Genomic DNA, 18,655 nt, shown 5'->3' on the forward strand with positions numbered 1-18,655 from the left:
GGAATAGCAACAGACCTTTCGATCCTGTTAAAATTGTTTCTCTAATCCAGAGGCAGACTGTTGGCTCACTAGAAATCCACAGTCTTAATGGGGATTGCAGTATATATTCACCAGGTTTTTCTAAGGGCTTTGTTATGGAAAGGTTGGCCGTTTGTGTTGCTTGGTTGCCCAACTCTGAAGCTTTTTTTCCTATCCTTCTTAGGAAACTTATCTTACATGACTTAGTAATTTTTTGGTTCACTTTAGTGGTCAAAAAGCAATGATATTTGGTAGTAAGGAAGGTGTGGAAAAGTGCTTAAAACTCTAGGTAAAAGGCATCCTTATGTTGCAAGGAAGTTGTTTGGTTTGGATTACACCAACCAGTGTGTATAGGTGCACATACAAAAGCTGGGCCATATCTGCTTGGATTTGGAAATAGCCCTGATTAACCAGGCTTTGGCAATGACCTGCACCATTTGGGGGTTGAAATGATGCCTTGCATGTCTTATGCAGTGTGGGAGAGAGAAGGTACAACTGAAACATTATTTCTTTTAAAAATGGTTTCTGGTGGAAGACAGCTCTGCCTGCTGCTGTCTCCTTCCCATCATGTCCTTCTTTGTCCCCAGTTCTGCCCCTCAGATTGTACCACCCCTCTGCTTGTTCTCATGCCTGTTATCCACTTTATTTATCACTACTCAGAAGTCAATGTAGAATAGTCTGAGCTATTGTGAAGAATGAGACCCTGGGAGCAGCATCACTTTGAAATATTATCTATGTGTGGGTTGTGCTGATTCTTTGCTGCATTTTGGACATGATCACAGTGCAGGTTAAGAACACCCATTCAGTCACTGGCTGCATTTTCCTGCTGAGCTGTGGGTGCTGCATTCATTCCTTTAGCTCAGGTTAGTGTGACTTTTCAGAGCACTGAAACTTCTGCTTTTCATGGGAGATTAGGAAAGCTGTCACTAGCAAGGAACTAAACTTTCCTTAACATATCCCTTATTTCTATGTTTATTCCTGTTCTGTGCACTAGAGGCAGTTCTCACATCTTATTTCTCTGTGTAGCCAGGCTGCATTCATTTTTATGTTGGTTTTTTTTTTTTGTTAGTTAGTTTGTTTCCTTCCTCTCCATCTTTTCTTTCCGTTTAGAAATATCCTTTAAGTTGCTGGATCATCTTTGCAGCTGTATTCTCTACTCCTTCCTTCCAGTCTTTTCATTTTGGAATAATATCTGTCTTGATGTTATCTGGATATGATCACAGTGGGTTGGGCAGCTTATTTCTGTTTTGGGTTTGCACCTTTGTGTGTTCAGGTGTGTTCAGTCCAGGGTAGCCTGCAATTAATATTGTGTTTTGAACTTAGAACAGGTCTTCTGGTGCAGATGGTATCTGACTGAGGTTGGGAACGTGTTCAGGCTTCCACATTGTAGTTTTAGTGTCCAACAGCAGCACCCACGGATGGTGGAAGGAGAAACCTCACAGCCTGGCTTGTTCTCTAGCTGAGAAATGGCACCTTGCCTTGGGTAATTAATTAGTCACTTGAATAACAAGTTTGGGTGTCCTGAGGAAATTAGGTAAATTGATTGGATTATTTTAATTTTTAAATTAATAAATCAGTCTGAGTGTTTGTGCTATGTGAAGGGGAAATAAATCTGTAATTACCTGTACTCTGCACTAGCAATTTATCTGACTCCTTTCAGAAGTGGGTTTTTACATTCTTGAATTCTTGTGAAACTATAAATTCAGAACAGGTTCTAAACAGATTCATCATCTATGAAAAGAGACCTTATCAAGATAATCTAAAATAACATATATCCTACATGCTTTGGAAATGCTGCAGACCACAGAGAAACATTTTACCTAATACAGCATTACACCCTAAAAACAATACAATACTGCCAGACCACAAAACATCCGCAGTTTGGGACAGCAGATGTTTCTACACATGCTTCTTTTTAAGACCAAGAAGCAACACAAGGGAAAATAAAAAGTTGAACATTGAGAAAGAAATGTAATATTGTAGAGCTGGGGGAAAACTGGATGGACAGAAAGATTTGAGTAATTAGTAATTAATTCCTAAGAGTGCTAGGAAGATGTGGAAAAGTATTTGTTAAAAGGAAACATATGTATGAGAAAAAATTGTATTTAAGAATGAGTTACAAAAAAATTTTTTTCCTAACTTTGTCTTAAAAATAGCATGTTCGTGAAAGCAAGAATTAGTTTGAAGTACAAAAAATCCTGTCATGCTATGCCTGGAAAGACTAGCAATTACTCTTTGAATTTATTTTTTTTTAATTTTTTTTTTTCCCCCCAGCACCGGATTACCGTAACGCCTTCTAATTATTTTTAAATTTTATTTTAACTTCAGCTGATCCCACAGTTAAGGACTTAATTGGAGGCTTCACCGCTCTGCATTACGCAGCCATGCACGGCCGGGCGAGGATCGCGCGCCTGATGCTGGAATCCGACTACAGGAGTGACATTATTAATGCCAAGAGCAACGACGGCTGGACTCCCCTGCACGTCGCTGCTCACTACGGCAGAGACTCCTTTGTCAGGCTCCTCCTGGAGTTCAAGGCTGAGGTTGATCCGCTCAGTGATAAAGGTACTACACCACTCCAGCTGGCCATTATCCGGGAGAGGTCAAGCTGTGTGAAAATCCTCCTGGACCACAATGCCAACATCGACATTCAGAACGGTTTCCTGTTGCGATACGCTGTGATCAAAAGCAATCACTCGTACTGCCGAATGTTCCTCCAGAGAGGGGCCGATACAAACTTGGGGCGCTTGGAAGATGGACAGACACCCTTGCACTTGTCTGCTCTTAGAGATGATGTGCTTTGTGCACAAATGTTGTATAATTACGGAGCAGACACTAACACAAGGAACTATGAAGGACAGACCCCACTGGCTGTTTCAATAAGTATTTCTGGAAGTAGCCGACCCTGTCTGGATTTCTTACAAGAAGTGACAAGTATGTATGTAAGAGAAGTTAATCACAGGACACAATGTCCTCTAAAAGCCTTCTTTGAATTTAGCCCCCAGGAAAAAAAAAAGCTTCCTCTCTGCCCCTTGATGCTTTTTAAATGCACTAGAAAGTTTCTGGGAAGGTAAAGGGATTGCGATACTGGGAAACTCTTACTCGGCAAAGGAGCTAATGTTAAGTGTACTTCATTTAAATTAGTTTTGTTTAAATATCTACGGGAAGCATTCATTTTAAAAGAGTGAACTGTAAGATCTCATTTTATTTCTGGCCTTAGCACGTAAGATTTTTGAGTTTGGTTTTGTTGTTTGTTTAGGGGTTTTTTAGTGTCTTTTGTTTTGCTTTTTTATTGCCATGCAAATCCTCGGCAGTTGATGGCTTTTTCATCTGCACTACAACTAGGGCAGAAGAGAGCTTTGGCTGCTTTGTGTTCTCCCACATTCCCTCCTTCCCTCTCTTAAACCAGACAAAAAAATGCCACAGTTCATTCCTGCAACTTGAAGGGATTTCATGTGCTGTGTAGCTTTGATTTGATTTTGTTGATGTCTTTGAAATACGAGAGATTTTAACTCATCGTGACTTCAGATATTTAGAAAAAGCATTGGGCTCCGAATTTCCTGATCACTTTTGATTCCCAGTTTTTGGTGTACTAGATCTGCTGAAAGTTTTCCTCTCTCAACATGGAATGCTGTACTAATGTTTCATAATTATAGTATTTCCTAAAGCATTTAGGAATTGCTGATAAGCATTTGGCAGAGTTTGCCAATTCAAATGTTAAGATGGCCTGGTAAATTATCATCCATCTAGAATGATCTCTACCCTACAGAAGATGGGGTGTTTCATATATCCTTTTTTGTCCCCTACAGCTCCTTTTATTTTTTTTGAATGTGGTAGTTTTTTAATGAGAATTAGATAACCTATATACTCTGTAAAGAAACAGAAAGTCAGTGTAGGCTGGAAGTGAATCAGCTGAGATCTGTTGTCAGTAGCTGACACAAATAAGCATTTGGAATTTCCTTTCTTTTTCTATAATGATTTGTGGTGTTGACTTTGTTCATATCTGAAATTGAAAGAGAATTTCTGGAAAGGTGGAAGTTGGTAATAAGATATACAAGCAATTAAGCAATTTTGGTTGAATTTGCCTGCCCCTTCTCATTCAAACGCATTTCTTTCTGGTTTCCTTTTTGGAAGCCTCTCACTATTATAGTTGCAGTGTCAGGGATTTTAGGGATTTTAGGAGATGATATAATATCCAGACTTGCAGTGTTTCAGTCTTAGGATGCATCAGTAAGCATGAAAGCTTAGGCTGCTCCCCTGTTTCCTCAGTGTCTAAAGACCAAAGGAAACAGGTACTGTAACTTTCAGCTTGCAGATTCCATCCCTTAAGGGTTTAATGTTAAGTGAGAAGTAAATTCTGCTGCAAAAAAAAAATAGTAGCTTTAATTTGTGGCCTGTGTAACAGTGTTGGAACTGTCCCAGTTCTGTGCTGTTGGAGGGAGAACTGGGAAAGCAGTGCTGACAAAAACAGCTCTCTGCTTCTGAGCAAAATAATTATCAATATATGTTTACAAACCACTGTAAACAAACACTGCTGCCCTTTTTGTAAATATCCAAACACTGTCTTCCCTGCTTTTCATGAATAATTACTTTAATAAGATGCTGTATAAGAGATGAGATGGATAAAGAGCAAGCTGGCATTTTGGTAGTGCAGTTCCCAGTTAAGTCTGACTGTACAGGGAATTATTGAGATCTCATGCTGTAGTACTTTGGGGAAGAATCTTGTTTATGAGTCTACTGCAATATGTGTCTTCTAGAAAAAAAAAAAATTACAAAATTTTTGGACAATTCTTCAGTTGGAATTCTTCCTGAAACTCTTCTGAGGTTGGCAGCAGTGCCTTGTTTGTGGGGCTTAATGGGCATTTCAGTTTATTTGAATCTTATAGTAAGTGATTTATATAGAAATCCGTAGCTGTAAGTTTTATATCTGCATCTGAAGTTTTGAAGAGTATATATGATAGTAAAACAGGAAATAGTTTATATTTTTACAGTAGATTAACATTTTAAAGGCTAAAGATTAATAGATATTAAATATCAAAGTTATCACACTGATCTGTGTCTTCAAGTGAAAGCAGTTGCATGCTGCATATAATTGGGATTCTATTTAGTAGTCTACATGTAAGCTGTGAGTAGCTATTTTTTTTTTTTTTAATACTTGGAAAACGTATTTGTACAGTCTCAGTTTCTCAGAAAACATCATTTGTGAATTTCTTTTTGTTTTGGTAGGTATTGTAATCGGTAATAATGGCAGCCTTTAGCCCAGGTCCCCGGTTGGGAATTACAGGCAAGAAACCAAGCTCTCAGAAATACTCAGTATTGGCCCTGAGAGTCTGCAAGAAGATATTGGATTTTGGGGTTTGACCCTGAAGGTCTGATATTCTTCCTGGTTACAGGTAGAGATTCCTTTGCTCCTAGAATAATTCCAAGAGGAAGTTATTCTATAGTTGTGTTTCAGTATTTAAACACAAAGCTGGAAGTTAGGAACAACAAGAGTTTTTGACCATGAGTCTGCTGTTGACTTGGTGTTCAGACTTGTGTGTTTTTCTTTTTCCCCTCTCTCCTATTTCAATACAAAAATAAGCAAAGTCTCCCTGGGGACAAAAAAAATACTGAGGGTGAAAACTGCTCAATGATTTATTAATCACCTTCCTTCTCCTTATCTGTATTACACTTTCCTATTTCAAAGAACATTTATTGGCAGCCACCATAGTACCTAAGATCATTTGATAAAGAGTTGGTTTGGAGCAGTGTAAATGTTTCCATTTTCACAGGGTCTGAACCTGCCTCTTCAGGAGTGTTAATGTGTTAAGCTTGGAATGCACTAATGCAAATTAAAGTAGAGAAGCATGTATATGATATACAGAAAGACAGAGATACATAGAGACTATTATTGGTAGTGTACCTATTTATAAAATTAGTGTGCAATCACAGTCCTGGGTGAAATTATTTATTTTGAAGTTGAATGGGATTTGAGAATATTAAAACTTATAAAACGAATGTGGGAGGTAAAAAAAAATGCAAGTGTTAGAAAAATATGTAAGGGCTTAATTAAACTTCAAGATATTAGAAATTTCAATTAAGATCTTTTAATAAGGGAATTTTACAAAAGCCAGGAAACTTCCCCCTCCCCATAGCCCCCCTTTAATTGAATTTGTGTTCAGCTCAGGAGCAGGAGAGGCTGTGAGGAGCTGCTGGTCTGTGTCGAGGCAGAGCTCAGGAAATGGTCTGGCCAGAGCAGTGTGATGTGGCTGGTGTGGAAACAGGTACCAAAGAACCCAGTTCTGGAACGGCATCTAAAGGTCACCCAGTGAATTTAACTGCAAATGTTTCAGCTGCATTCCTTTTCTAATTTTTCAAAGGGCAGTTCTTTGGCTTTGGCTAGGAAGTGTAATTTTGTGTTTAAATTTATATAGCACTGTAAATATACAGAATGACTGAGACAGAAGTTCTGGTAAGGAAATCCTTAATCCTGTACATCCTTTGTCTCTATCCCTTGGCCAAAGCAAAATAACTTTTCACTAGAATTTTATTTTTTAACTGGAAGAAGATTTTAAAAAGTTTCTCTTTGCATAGTTTTAACTTCTATAAATATGGAAGTGTCACAGTGAATTAAGTAGATTTCTACATATTTTATTTCATGGATAATTGCAAAGGAAATGGTATTTTCATGTTTGCAATAACATAGCAGATCTTTACTGGAATCTCAGGCTTTACTTGTTTCCTTGGGTGCTGCTGGAAATCTTGCAGTGATGATTGAGGTCTGCTTTGTCATCCAGTTACACAGGGAACTGGGATAAGGGGATTATTTTATCATTTTCTACTCTACAGTTGACTATATTAAGTAGTTGAATCATATTGTGTAGGCATATAAGTTATTTACTTCGAAGGACTTTTTTAAGAGGCCTTCATAAAAAAATATTAAAGATTATTTTTATATGTGGCACTTAAGGTACAGCCATGCTCTACTCCCATTTGTACACTTATGCTGTACTCTGCAAAAATAATTTTAAAATAGCATAACAATGCATCTTAAGCCTGTCTTGATGTTCAGAGCACTTTACTTACTGTCTCCTAAAAATAGACAAACATTATGGTGTTGAAATTCTTAGCTGCATTTCCATAGCAATTTCAGTGAGACTGAATTTACAGAGATGTCACAAAGTTTTTTTTAAAAATACCTTTGCGAGCATTTCAGAACTTAATTTCATTGCCAAATACACCTGTTAAGTATAACATTGAGCCTTACTGATATTCTGCTTTTTCATATAGGAATTTTCAGTCCAAAATAGTACATAAGTTCTGTGCCAGATAGACTGAAATTTAATAGACATCTAAAACTCATTGTGGGGAATTATTTTTCAGAGACCAATGAAAACATATGTCAGGCTCAGACATTCTAGCAGAGACATACTGAACACAAAATTAAATTAGAACTTTTAAAATAGCTTGTGTGATATCCAGTCAAAAAAGCTCTCCATGTCCTGTCGAGCTGGAGGAATTTGTTCACGCTCTCAATGCACACTCTGTAATTCCACACTCATCCCTGCCTGTCTGATATTAATATTTTAGACCTATAGATTTTGATATTAGCTTTTTCGGACATTTTGAAAGCTGGCAATTATTCCAATAATCTCCAATTCTGCTCAGCTGTTTTTTACAGAGTACAAGCAGTGCATTTCCTAACCTTTACACCTACTGGTCTGAGCAGCTGAGTTCCCCTTGGGCTCAGCCTCATCACTCCCTAGGTGATCCCAGCCTTTCCCTGTGATCCCATTTTTGTGCATCCTCCTCCCTTTTGTGCTTTGTGGCTACTGGATGTGAGTTTCCAGTTGATAACTTCAATTATCTTTTTCATTTCCCCCCCTCAAAAAATTCAGAACTCAGTTTAATTGCTGGCAGTATCTGCATTCCCTCACCGCTGTGAAATAAGGGATGGGTTTAAGGGCTTGCTGCAGAAATAAATACTTTTCCTGATATTCTAGAGGAGCTGAGCTGTTGCCAGCATACATCAGCCTGGTTTCAACGTATTTTGTAAAATGTTTCAGAAGATTTTTATTTTTAAGTTCCCTTTGTAGCTAAAAAGAAATTACCAAATGGTTTCTCGCTACTGTTTTCAGCCTTTCAGAATTCCCAGGAGGGGCAGAGGCTCAGTTTGAGAAATACCACTCTAAGGTTTTTTAGAGAGATGCATTAATATTGTAGAGAAAACTGTGGGCGGCTTCTGAAGTATGTCACTGATGTTATTTTTCATTTTTTAGTTTCTTCAGAATCAGCCTATCCACTTGAAACCAATGGCACTGATTGTTTGCTTTAAAAGTACTTTTCTTTTAGTAGTTAGAACAATACATCAGTGGGGATCTTCTTGCAGCCTACAGTGTATTAATTTCATTTATTCCCAAGTTTTCTCTTGGGTAACAGAAAGGTCAATTCATGATTGTTGCACTGTATTTTTGCATGGATTTTTTTGCTCTCTATCTGCAGTGGAGGAAATGGGTAGGGATTCCCCTTTTCCAGCTTTATAGTACTGGATTAAAGTCCCCAAAAAAGAGTGTTGTCAGAGGCATCACAAATATGCCTTAATGGTCCTTAAATATAGACTTACTGGGTGAGTTAGTGTTTTATTTCTTGGGGAGCATTGTCTGCAGAGGGAAGGCACAGCTATAAATGCAGAGCAGTTTTTACAGTGATACAGTTCTTTGGCCAGGTAGCAAATCCTAAATGGAAATTTTGTCTGCCTGTGGGATACAGCAGCAAACTCTCAGATACCATACCAGAAAAATCTTGAAACTGCAAAAAGAAAAGGAATGGAGTTTTGAGTGGAAATTTAAGATTAATTGTAATAATTTCTTGCTGTTACAACATGGTTTTTTTTTTTTCCTTTGCTTTACCAGCAAAGGCTGATCTGTTAATAGTAATTTTAAAGGCTCATTTCATTATTCAAGTAAAATAATTATTTAAGTGGGAGAAAGCTCAGAAACTTTGTTAGTAGCTGAAGAACTGATTTAGGAAAATGTTTAAATTTTATACATACTGAAGTCTGCTGCATCTAGATTAGAAAAAAATCAAAAAGCAATTCCTCTTGATTCTTTCAAGTCATGCCTAACATTTCTTCTGTTTGGAAGAAGCTTTTCTGTCAGGTTTGGGACACTGTACACAAGAACTGCATTGTTGGGGATTTCTGCTTTCCCTTCCAGCACAGAGCACAAGCTCAGGAAGGCAAAAGATGAACTGTGCTTCTTTGTTCTGTAATTATTACTTCTAATTTATTTGATTACTGCTTTAAAGCTTGCAAAACAAATTGACTGCAGCATGTAATGATTTGGTGAACACACGAGCAAATCCAGAATAACAGCAGCAAGGTGGCCCTTCAGGGATGTGCTGGATGTTTTTAAGGTGATCAGTAGTTTTATGTGCCTGTTTTGCATGATAGTGGTAATTAGGCCAATCGTACCTTTCATGTTTGTGGGGTTTTTTGTTTCTTTCTCTTTTAATTCTCTTTCTTTCCAGCTTATTTGCCTAAATAACTTCTCAAACTTGTGCTGCAGGATATAAGCAAAGTTGCAACTTCCTAATCGTTTTTAAAGAGAACTTTATTCATCATTTAACTTGTCTTACTTTGCCAAGTTACTAATAACATTTTTCATTTGCCAAACTAAGGTTCACTGACATCGGTCCTTAATCCTTTATTTTTTTTTTTCTTTTTCATTCAGATGCAACCAAGAATGAGTAAGTGTTCCAGACACTGTTTCTAATAAATCACAAATGCATTAATAACCCTGGAATTTGCAAGGCGTGACCTAAGACACCAGCAGCCACTAGATGTAGCAACTGGTGCTTAACACTGGAAATGTCCATTGTTAACACATTCCCAGGAAATATTTTTTAGGCTTATCAGGGGAAAATGTCATACATTTGATAATCAGGTCTTTTTGAATTAACTGATGACCAATTTCGTCTGGGTATTTTAAGTTGTCTGTTCTTTTATGTTCTCAAAAACCACGTAGGATGTTAATTAAAAGGCATTTATTTCTGAAACCAGAAATCAGTGTCTCATAGCTGATTTATTGTGTACTCTACTACAGAAAATACACAAAGCCATCTAGTCCTTTATCATTTCTCCTGCTGCTGTTTGCAGTGAACTTTTGCTTTCTGAACCCTGTTTTAAAGCATCAGAACTGTTTCTTTATCACCATTAAGATTGCTTGGTTTCTTACCAAAATAACTTTCCTTTCCCCGAAGTTTGCACAATCTGCTGTTGTCTAAATCTGAGTTGCCTAAATTCTTTCCTTCAGGTGGAAAAAAATTTGCCAAGAAGAAACCACTGGTGGATAAAGTAACCATTGGTCTGTGTTCTAAGTAATGGATGAAGGATTTAACTAAAAATAAATTGACATTTAGGTGGTGATAAGTATAATAAAAGTATTTTCAACTTACATAAAGGGAACTCAAAATTTTCATGTTTTTTTAATTTCAGACCTAATTTCTTTAAAAGCAGACTGAGACTATTTTCATGCATTACTTCTGCTGGCTTGCCCTGGATAATTTTAGTGCTTGAGATAAATCCCAGTGTCTAAAAATCCCTACCTGTCTGTCAGCCCATTTCTATAGATACCAACAGAAGCACCTACATTGTTCAGGGCGCTGAGTATTTTCAATTTTATATTCATCAGGTCCCATAACCAAGTCTTGGCTTGGAGGGGAAAAAAAAAAAAAATTAAGAAAAAGAGGCTTACACAGTTAAGTTGATGATCAAAATATTGATTAGCACAGCTTTGATGTGTTACTGGAATAACTCCAAAAAAGCTGTAGCAGAATGAGGAAAAAGCACAAAGGCAGGCAGTTAGTTCAGAGGTTTGGAGTGGTTCCCATGGTGGGGGTTGTTAGCTGGAGTTTTCAGCTTTGGGAAGAGGTAGCAAGCATGAGTGGAGGATGGAGGTTTATATAAAGGTATGTAAAACCATGACTGGCGTGGGAACAATTATTCATTATTTTCCTTGTAACTCAAAGAATGGCAGGCATGCAACAAAGCCATCAGGAAGCAGATCTAAAATAAATAAAATTACTTTGCAGTTTTCCAGCCAACGCCTAATTATATTGTGAAATTTGTTGCCACAGGATGTTTTGGATACTGAAAGTATGAATGGGTTCAAAAAACACTAGACAGATTTACAAAGGGCAAGCTATTCACAGCTATTAAAGACATAGATCTGTGTGCAATCTCTGGGCTAGGAAGGCCCAAAGGCACCAGTGCTGAAAGCTAGAAGGGTTTGTTGGGGCAGGATTTCTCAATGTCTGTTCTGTTCTTTTTCTCTTTCTTTCTTCCTTGGGATCCATTGCTGGGTTCATTCAGATACAAGACTTCATTAAATTTTCTGACATTATTTTGGATAGAGGGACCAAACCTCAACTGTTTCTTAAGGTGTTTGATTTTGAGCAGTTTCCTGGTAAGAATAAGCTTGAAAGAGAATTGCATATTTTGGAAAATCCTTGCCGTGAATGCTGAAGTTTGTATTTGTCCTGGTTTAGGGCAAATCTGGGAGAAAGGACAGCCTAGGACAGTGTGATATCAGTAAAGCTTTTCCTCTGTGGACAGTGGTTAATTCACATTTTCATCCCTTTCTGTTAGATGAGGGTTTGGCTGCATCCAAAGCCTGAAGGCTTTATCTTTTCATTAGAAGGCAAAGAAAACCCCATTCTTTAACTCTGCCACAGCTATCCTGGAATAACTTTTATAAATCCTCACTCTCTGAGGAAACTTCCTAGTCCTCTTACAGCTGAACTTAGAAGTTTCTGTCTCATTGTTTGAAAGAAAAGCAAGACTGAGGGTTTTTTCCCCCCAAGGATAGAAAAAAAAAATCCACAAAAAGTTAAATGGAGGAGTTCTGCTGTTCCCTAATGCATAAGCATATGTTGCCACCTGGTGGGAATCCTCACATGGGTGAAATCACTTTACACTGGCATCAGTAAAATTATGTGCATATAAAAATGTTTTTAGGATTCATCCCTTGATTTCATTGAGTTCATTAAAAAGGTATTAACTCGTGATTCTCTTGTCATTTTCCCCTTCCCTCTCCCTCTTAGGAAACAGCAAAGCCCTGTCATTTTTCAGAGTAAATGATGTCTTAAAATACATTTAAAATGTGATCATTTTATTTTTATGTGTTCCTTTTGTCTTTTCAGGACAGCCCAGAAACTTGCAAGATCTATGCCGAATTAAAATCCGTCAGTGTATAGGCCTTCAAAACCTCAAACTGCTCGATGAACTACCCATTGCCAAGGTCATGAAAGACTACTTAAAACACAAATTTGATGATATCTGAGATCCATGAAGAGAGGAACTGTGAGCAAGTTTAGTTCTATTCCAGATACTGAAGAGGCTTGTTGCCTTGCACAAAGTATATCCTATGCAAATTCTGATTTTTCTGTGAAGTCAGAAGGCAGGTATACACTTCCTTGGGTTTTTTATACCACACGCTAGAAGGTCTTAATTTTTGGTTTCTTGGTCCAAGTTTACAAGGTCCAAGCTTTCTATACAATATTGCATTTTAAAAATTGCTGTTGGTTTTCTGTTTGTTTTCACATTTTGTGTGCAGACTTGCCGTGGAGATGGAAGGCAGCCCCTCGAGGGAAGTGCTTGGTTTGAGTTGGCATGCTGAGCAATGATGCAAGAACATAAAAGTCTGGAAATCAAGGCACCAGTCCTGCAAAAGGATACAGCTAGACCTCCAGAACCCTGTTTGTTAGGACCTCTGTCTCTGCCAGGTGTTTGTTTTTGCAGGACAGAGGGAAGAGGGGATAATCGACATGTCCTTGGGTACTGTATAAATATAATTAGGAAACTGAGGAAAAAAATGCAGTTACCCTGTTCAATTCGAGGGTCTATGGGTCTACAAATTGGCTTTTTTTTTTTTTTTTTTTGGCATTTTTCTTTTCCTAATTACTGTAGTTGGGATGCCCAGAGAATTCAGGCCCTCTTTCCCAACATTCCCTGTTGAACGGGCTGTTTGTAAGTCTGTTTTTACCAGTGACAGTACACTACAGAGAGGCATAGCCTCTGTATTTTTTACATTAACTTAAGAGGAAACAAATTTAGATTTTTTTGAAGCCAGTGTATTCTGTTGCTCATACAGTGCCTCCTGTGCAATAATCTCTCTGATGTATTTTCCCTTGATGTGTGATTCCCCCACTATTCCTCATTTAGGCTCAGTGCATTATTTGTGAGAGCAGGAGCTGCTGCCTCACTGTAATGTTGGTATGACATTACAGAAATGATGCAGCAGTTGCTGTTCATTGTTACTCCCTGAATTTCATGAATGTATAACCTGCTTTATTTCACTTTCAGTTGAGATTTTATCTACGGGTTCTCAGCCAAATTGTGTCCAAAAAAAAAAGGTAGATTGGCCAAACCCTTTGGTTTTAAAAGCAGAGTAAGGGGTGGGGTGTTTTTTGACTGCTCTGAAATTCAGTTTGTTTCAGGTTAGAGAGCGGGAAGTGCACCTAAGTTATTAACTAAGAAGACAAGCCCCACTGACATTGAAGGTTCAAATTTTGCAATTAATCTGAAAGCAGAAACTGAGAGGAGGATTGAAATCTGGCTACTGAATGTGTCTTTCAAACCAGGTATTAAAAGATCTGTTGCAGAGTTTGGTTTCTGATCATAGGAAAAAATTAATTTATTGATCAAAAGATTGGGCCAAAATGTGCAGTTGTTTCCCTCTTTATTTTCAAGGCATTACAGACTCAGCATAAGGTTCTTGCCAGAGTTCTCTACTTTTATTTTGGCATCTGCCTGGCTCCAGAAGAGCCCCTCTGATAGTAGGAGTGCTTTTGTAGCAATTGCACCAACCGAAGTGGGAGATGAAAGGAACGATGATGGCTTTTAAGTTTCACACTGTCACTTTCAAAATACTTAGTGTTAAAAATAGGAAAAGCAAGGTAAGGCAGGTAAACTCATATTATTTAACTCTGCTAGTTCCTTTAAATATTTGATAACCCCGGACTGCAGCTCCCTGAGAATGAACCTTATCACTGCTAATGGATGCATGGAACCATGGCAAGCAAGGAGGATTAGCTGTCCCTATTGTGCCTGGCATTGCATCAGGTTTGCAGACAATAAGGGATTTTGGAGATTCATGGCTCACAGGGTTGGCAATGGGCTGTTGAACCTTCTTATCTCCAGCTTGTACCGGTTCAAGTCCAGCTGCTGGAGCAGTGACCAGGAGTTCACATCTCGGCTCTGTGAGCGAGCAAGTCCAGCCTAACACCCTGCACTGGGTTGTAGAGCTTATGGTGCTTCCTCCTGGTTGTATCTGTGGAGTAGGGACAAGCTGTGGGCTGTGAGCTGGAGTGCATGGCTCAAACCTCTTGGCCCCTGTGGAGGGAAGATCAGCCATTCCAATCTTTGAGCTCTCCAGTGCTGACACAGGGCAGACTGGCAGGTTTTAACAAAATCTTCCGTTTTCTGACGTGAAATCAGGAACTTAAAACTGCTTTCTTTAAAAAAAAATAAAACAAACAGAACAGACTTAGTTCACTACACTTGTAAGTTGGTCTAAACCAATGTCCTTCCCCACTGAATTTTTACAGTAATATTTTCTAAGGTAATCTAGAGTATATTTTAGTTGCAATCTATATTAAGGCAAATTATTTGTTCTGTCTGTTGCTGTGACTGAAGAAAATTATGAAAGACTTTGTTGGTAACAAGAATGCTATTTAATGAAGAAATGTGTAATTCCATTATTTATTGTTTGAGGTTTGTTTTTTGGTTATTTCTTTTAAGTAACTGACATCCAAAAGGGAACACACATATGTTTCAGGCCAGTAAAAAGCCTTTCTTTTAAATTAATTTTCATCCTCTCCTCTCCCCAGGGTGGAGGGAAGCCCTCATCCTTTTTTGCAATGCTAAGCCATCTCTTGTAGCTGGTTTCTCACCTTAATTCTTGGAAAGCACCACAGCACATGTGGCTGTGAACCTACTGATAGTCCTGTGCACTATCTCTGGTTATCCATGTGCTCAAGTGCAGATAAAGTGGGATTATTCATTGATAATCCTACCCAAATTTCAATAAGGGGGAATTTGGTCTTTTTTTTATTATTATTATTTTCAATATTGTGCACAAATACTTTGAAGAACAAACTGACCTTTGTTTTTCATTTGGACTAGAATGTGGAAGGAGAAGTGCATAATAGACTTGTGATGTAGCCTCGTTCCGTTACCTTAAAATTCACGGTTGAACACTTTTAATAAACCTTAAAAAATTGGCAAACACACCAAAGAATCAATATGAGTAGAAGACTCTGATCATTAACAAACTGCAAACCTCATCCTTTAAAACAAAGCAGAAAGTTTTTGTAAATATTTATGTTTATAAATGTACAGCAGAGTAAGAGTGTTTTTTAGATTATTTAATTACCATATTTCTAAACTATTTACATTATAGACAATACTTGTTAGTTTGAAAAGCTCGAGTGGGTTTGTTTTGTTTTGGGTTTGTTTTCTTTCTTTTTTTTTTTTTTCTTTTTTTTTTTTTTTTTTTAAATTCACTATCACTTATGCTTGGAATAACTCTGGCTTCCTTGGGATAGCGTGGAAAATTCAGTTTTCTGGCTCTGGTTGGCAATCATAGGAGAACACATCTGGAAAAACTCTTCAGATAAATACCCAGAGGCAAAAGAAAAGATATGGCATCTTTACCAGGATGGGCTGGTTTGGAGGAAAAAAACCTGCCCACAAGTGCAGCTCCCATGCAATGCTGTGTTACCAATACCATCATGTATTTTGTTCTTCCTTTGCAATGTAAGTTTTTGCTTTTGGTCAATTTGAATTTAAAAAAAAAAAAAAGAAAAAAAAAGAAAAAGAAAAAAGTTAAACCTGGTTAAAACCTATTTTTGGTTTATGTTCTGTTTATTTCTAATGTAATGTTTTAATAACATAATACCACTTTACACATTTTCTCTCCATGTTTGTCTGTCTCTTCTACTCCTGTTCCCTTCTCTGGGGTACATGATTCTGTAATGCATTTGGGACTCAAAATGCCCCCACAAATGGGAGTTCAGATGTCTCATAAGTTGTAATGTGATTTTTTTTTTTTTACCAGTAAATATGGACAAAACCCTCATAGAATATCTTGGGATGGAAGGGACCTTAAAGCTCATCCAGTTCCACCCCGGCCATGGCAGGGACACCTTCCACTGTCCCAGGCTGCTCCAAGCCCCATCCAGCCTGGCCTTGGACACTCCAGGGATCCAGGGGCAACCACAGCTGCTCTGGGCATCCTGTGCCAGGGCCTCCCCACCCTCCCAGTAAAACAAAACTCACTCTAGAGCTGGGCTTTGGAAGGGGGAACAAACTGCTCCTAAACTGTGAGTGCTTGGGTTTGCCTTGCTCAGATACCAGCACTGCCACTTCAGGCTTTTCTGACAGGTTCCCCTTTCCTCTTCAGGCTCATGCACTGACCAAGATACAAAAAAGACCAAACAGAGGCTGCATTTTAGGCTCTATTTACTACTAATATAAAAGGGGGGTGGATATGAATTTTCCTGCCACACAAATAGAAACTGGAACGTTTGGGTTCAGTCATGAGAAAAATGTACAACCAAAAGTTGCAGTAAGGTTTTGGACTCTAAAAATGGAGAGGAAGAAGACAAGATTTCAAGATATTACTGCTAAAGGGTAGTAGGGGGAAAAAATGCTGTTTCTATTGCTCAGGAGCAAACTTCACAAACATCACTGGGAGAACATTCACTGTTCAACCAGCAGTTGTGTTTAGAGCTGCTGCTGCTCTTTCCTAACAGACTGACCAGGCTTTGGCTGGGCTGTACTGAATGCTGTGCTAAAGACTTTGTTCCTGTTTATGTATCATATTTCCTGTATGAGTGTTCACTTGTGAAGTTTAAAACAATTAATGGCTAATGTTACTACTTGGAAAAACCTGATTTACAAGCTGTTGACAAATGATGTGTTTAGAATATACAATCTTTATATATATTGGTAGAAGTGGGTGATAGAGAAGTGTACTTATTTTATATGGCAAAACATGGGGGGTTTTACCATAGTGAATAACAAAAAACTAGAACCTTTGAAAGAAAAATTATCAGAGCACAGAACAGGCTCTGCTGTGTCTTTTCCCAGACAGGCTGGAGTAAAGCATTTAAGTTCTCTTTGCTCAAGTCTTTCCCCTCTGCTTTGATTGAGGCTACCACTACCTCAAAGGCTTTATCCTGTTATGGAAAGTGGAATAGACTGAAGTTTGTTTTTTCCTTTATCACTGGCACACTGAGTGTCTGCTGTAGGATTCTACTCCTTGACTTATTAGCCAAAGTAAAGCTCAGCATGTGATTTAATCCCAGGGCAATAAGAAACAAAGCAGGTATGTGCACTGCTCTATGAAACCATGCTACCAGGAGTTCTTCAGCCAGTGCATCCCCCAGGGAGCCACAACGTGCAGCTGGAACAGCAAACACTGGGCTCGAAAGCTCTGCTGACTTTTATTGGGATGTCTCCAACTGTCTAGTGAAGAAGTCAGAGCTCCAGCTGTTTCCTCCACATCTGGTCTTTCTAGTGCTTCTAGCTGCTGTTGGTGAGGTCCCAGGTAAGTTCTGAATGTTGTCATGTTTGCAAGAAGGATGTTTGACCATCTCCAGAGGTGCTTGTAAAGGGTCTGGAAGCATTTCTGAGCCTTGTTCAGACTTGCAGGTTTCTCATGTGGTAGAGTTGGTGTACAGTTAAAACAAGTGGGTTTGAGAGTGATGGGTGCTACAGGGTCAGGATTTCCCTCAGTTTTGATTTATTCTGCTGCAATGTTTTTACAGACCCCTCGGCATCAATTAAATGGTCCTAAAAGGAGTGAGAAAGGTGAATGAAAAGAAGCTTATAGGCAGTAGGTTATGCAAGAGTAAATACTTCTAGGAGAAAATGTAGGTCTGTAAGTGACTGATCTACAGCAAAATCATCTATTCTTATAGACCACAAAATTTGCCATGACTCTTCTATTCTGACTTGCAAAAATAGAGTTTATTTGCAATCTTAATAGACTCCAAATAGATCATTTCCTCTTCTGTCACGAGTGACTGGAAGTTAATGGATGTGTTCTACTAAATTCTGTCCTCATTTCTGACTTGGACCATTGTAGCTTCGCTGAAGGTGGTGGTTACTCAACATTTAATCTGGTGTGAAAGAGCAAATAATTGCTTTGGATGGTCAGCTTGCAGTCCTGCTCCTTGTTTTATGGCCTAATGAGGAGAGTATTTTTGGAAGGTTTTTGCGAAACACTTTGTGAAGGAGCACTAGGAGGGATTCTGTAGTTCAAGCCAACTTTATAAGCAACCAGCAGACAATTTTATTTTTCTCCTGAAAACTCTGCTAGAGTTACTTAAACTTTGGTATCTAGTTCTGAGTCTTGACAAACAGCAGATTGAAGTAGATCTGCAATGAAATGTAAACTCATTTTATTTTAAAGAATTAATTTTAAAGCCATTAGAGATTAAATTTTATATACATTAGCATAACAACAGGTTCTTACATTCTTTGCTGAGTGTCTGACTGCTTGCAGTCTGTACTCACAGTGTGTTTAAAATACAAGGTGGTGAGTTTGAATAGCACCTCTGGATCTGGAGCTGTCAGATCTGCCCTTGTCCA

The 18,655-nt window shown here is 38.3% G+C and overlaps 1 protein-coding gene across 4 annotated transcripts in view; it reads left to right on the top strand.

Moving 5' to 3' along the window:
- ASB7 (ankyrin repeat and SOCS box containing 7) overlaps positions 1-15,903 on the top strand; it is a 30,383-nt gene extending 14,480 nt beyond the window's left edge. Inside the window, exons 5-8 of one of the 4 annotated variants that reach the window (XR_009488178.1) lie at positions 2,347-2,952; positions 5,245-5,411; positions 6,180-6,281; positions 12,199-12,323. Coding sequence is in view for 1 of the 4 variants with exons in the window: in XM_059858644.1 (XP_059714627.1) it covers positions 2,347-2,952; positions 12,199-12,338 (746 nt within the window). In the remaining 3 variants the exon portion in view is untranslated. Of the gene's footprint in view, positions 1-2,346; positions 2,953-5,244; positions 5,412-6,179; positions 6,282-12,198 lie in introns of all 4 variants that reach the window. The other 3 variants (XR_009488177.1, XR_009488179.1, XM_059858644.1) reach the window with 3 other exon arrangements.
- The last annotated feature ends 2,752 nt before the right edge of the window (positions 15,904-18,655 follow it).

Source organism: Haemorhous mexicanus, chromosome 13, assembly GCF_027477595.1.
Source record: "Haemorhous mexicanus isolate bHaeMex1 chromosome 13, bHaeMex1.pri, whole genome shotgun sequence".
Taxonomy (NCBI): domain Eukaryota; kingdom Metazoa; phylum Chordata; class Aves; order Passeriformes; family Fringillidae; genus Haemorhous; species Haemorhous mexicanus.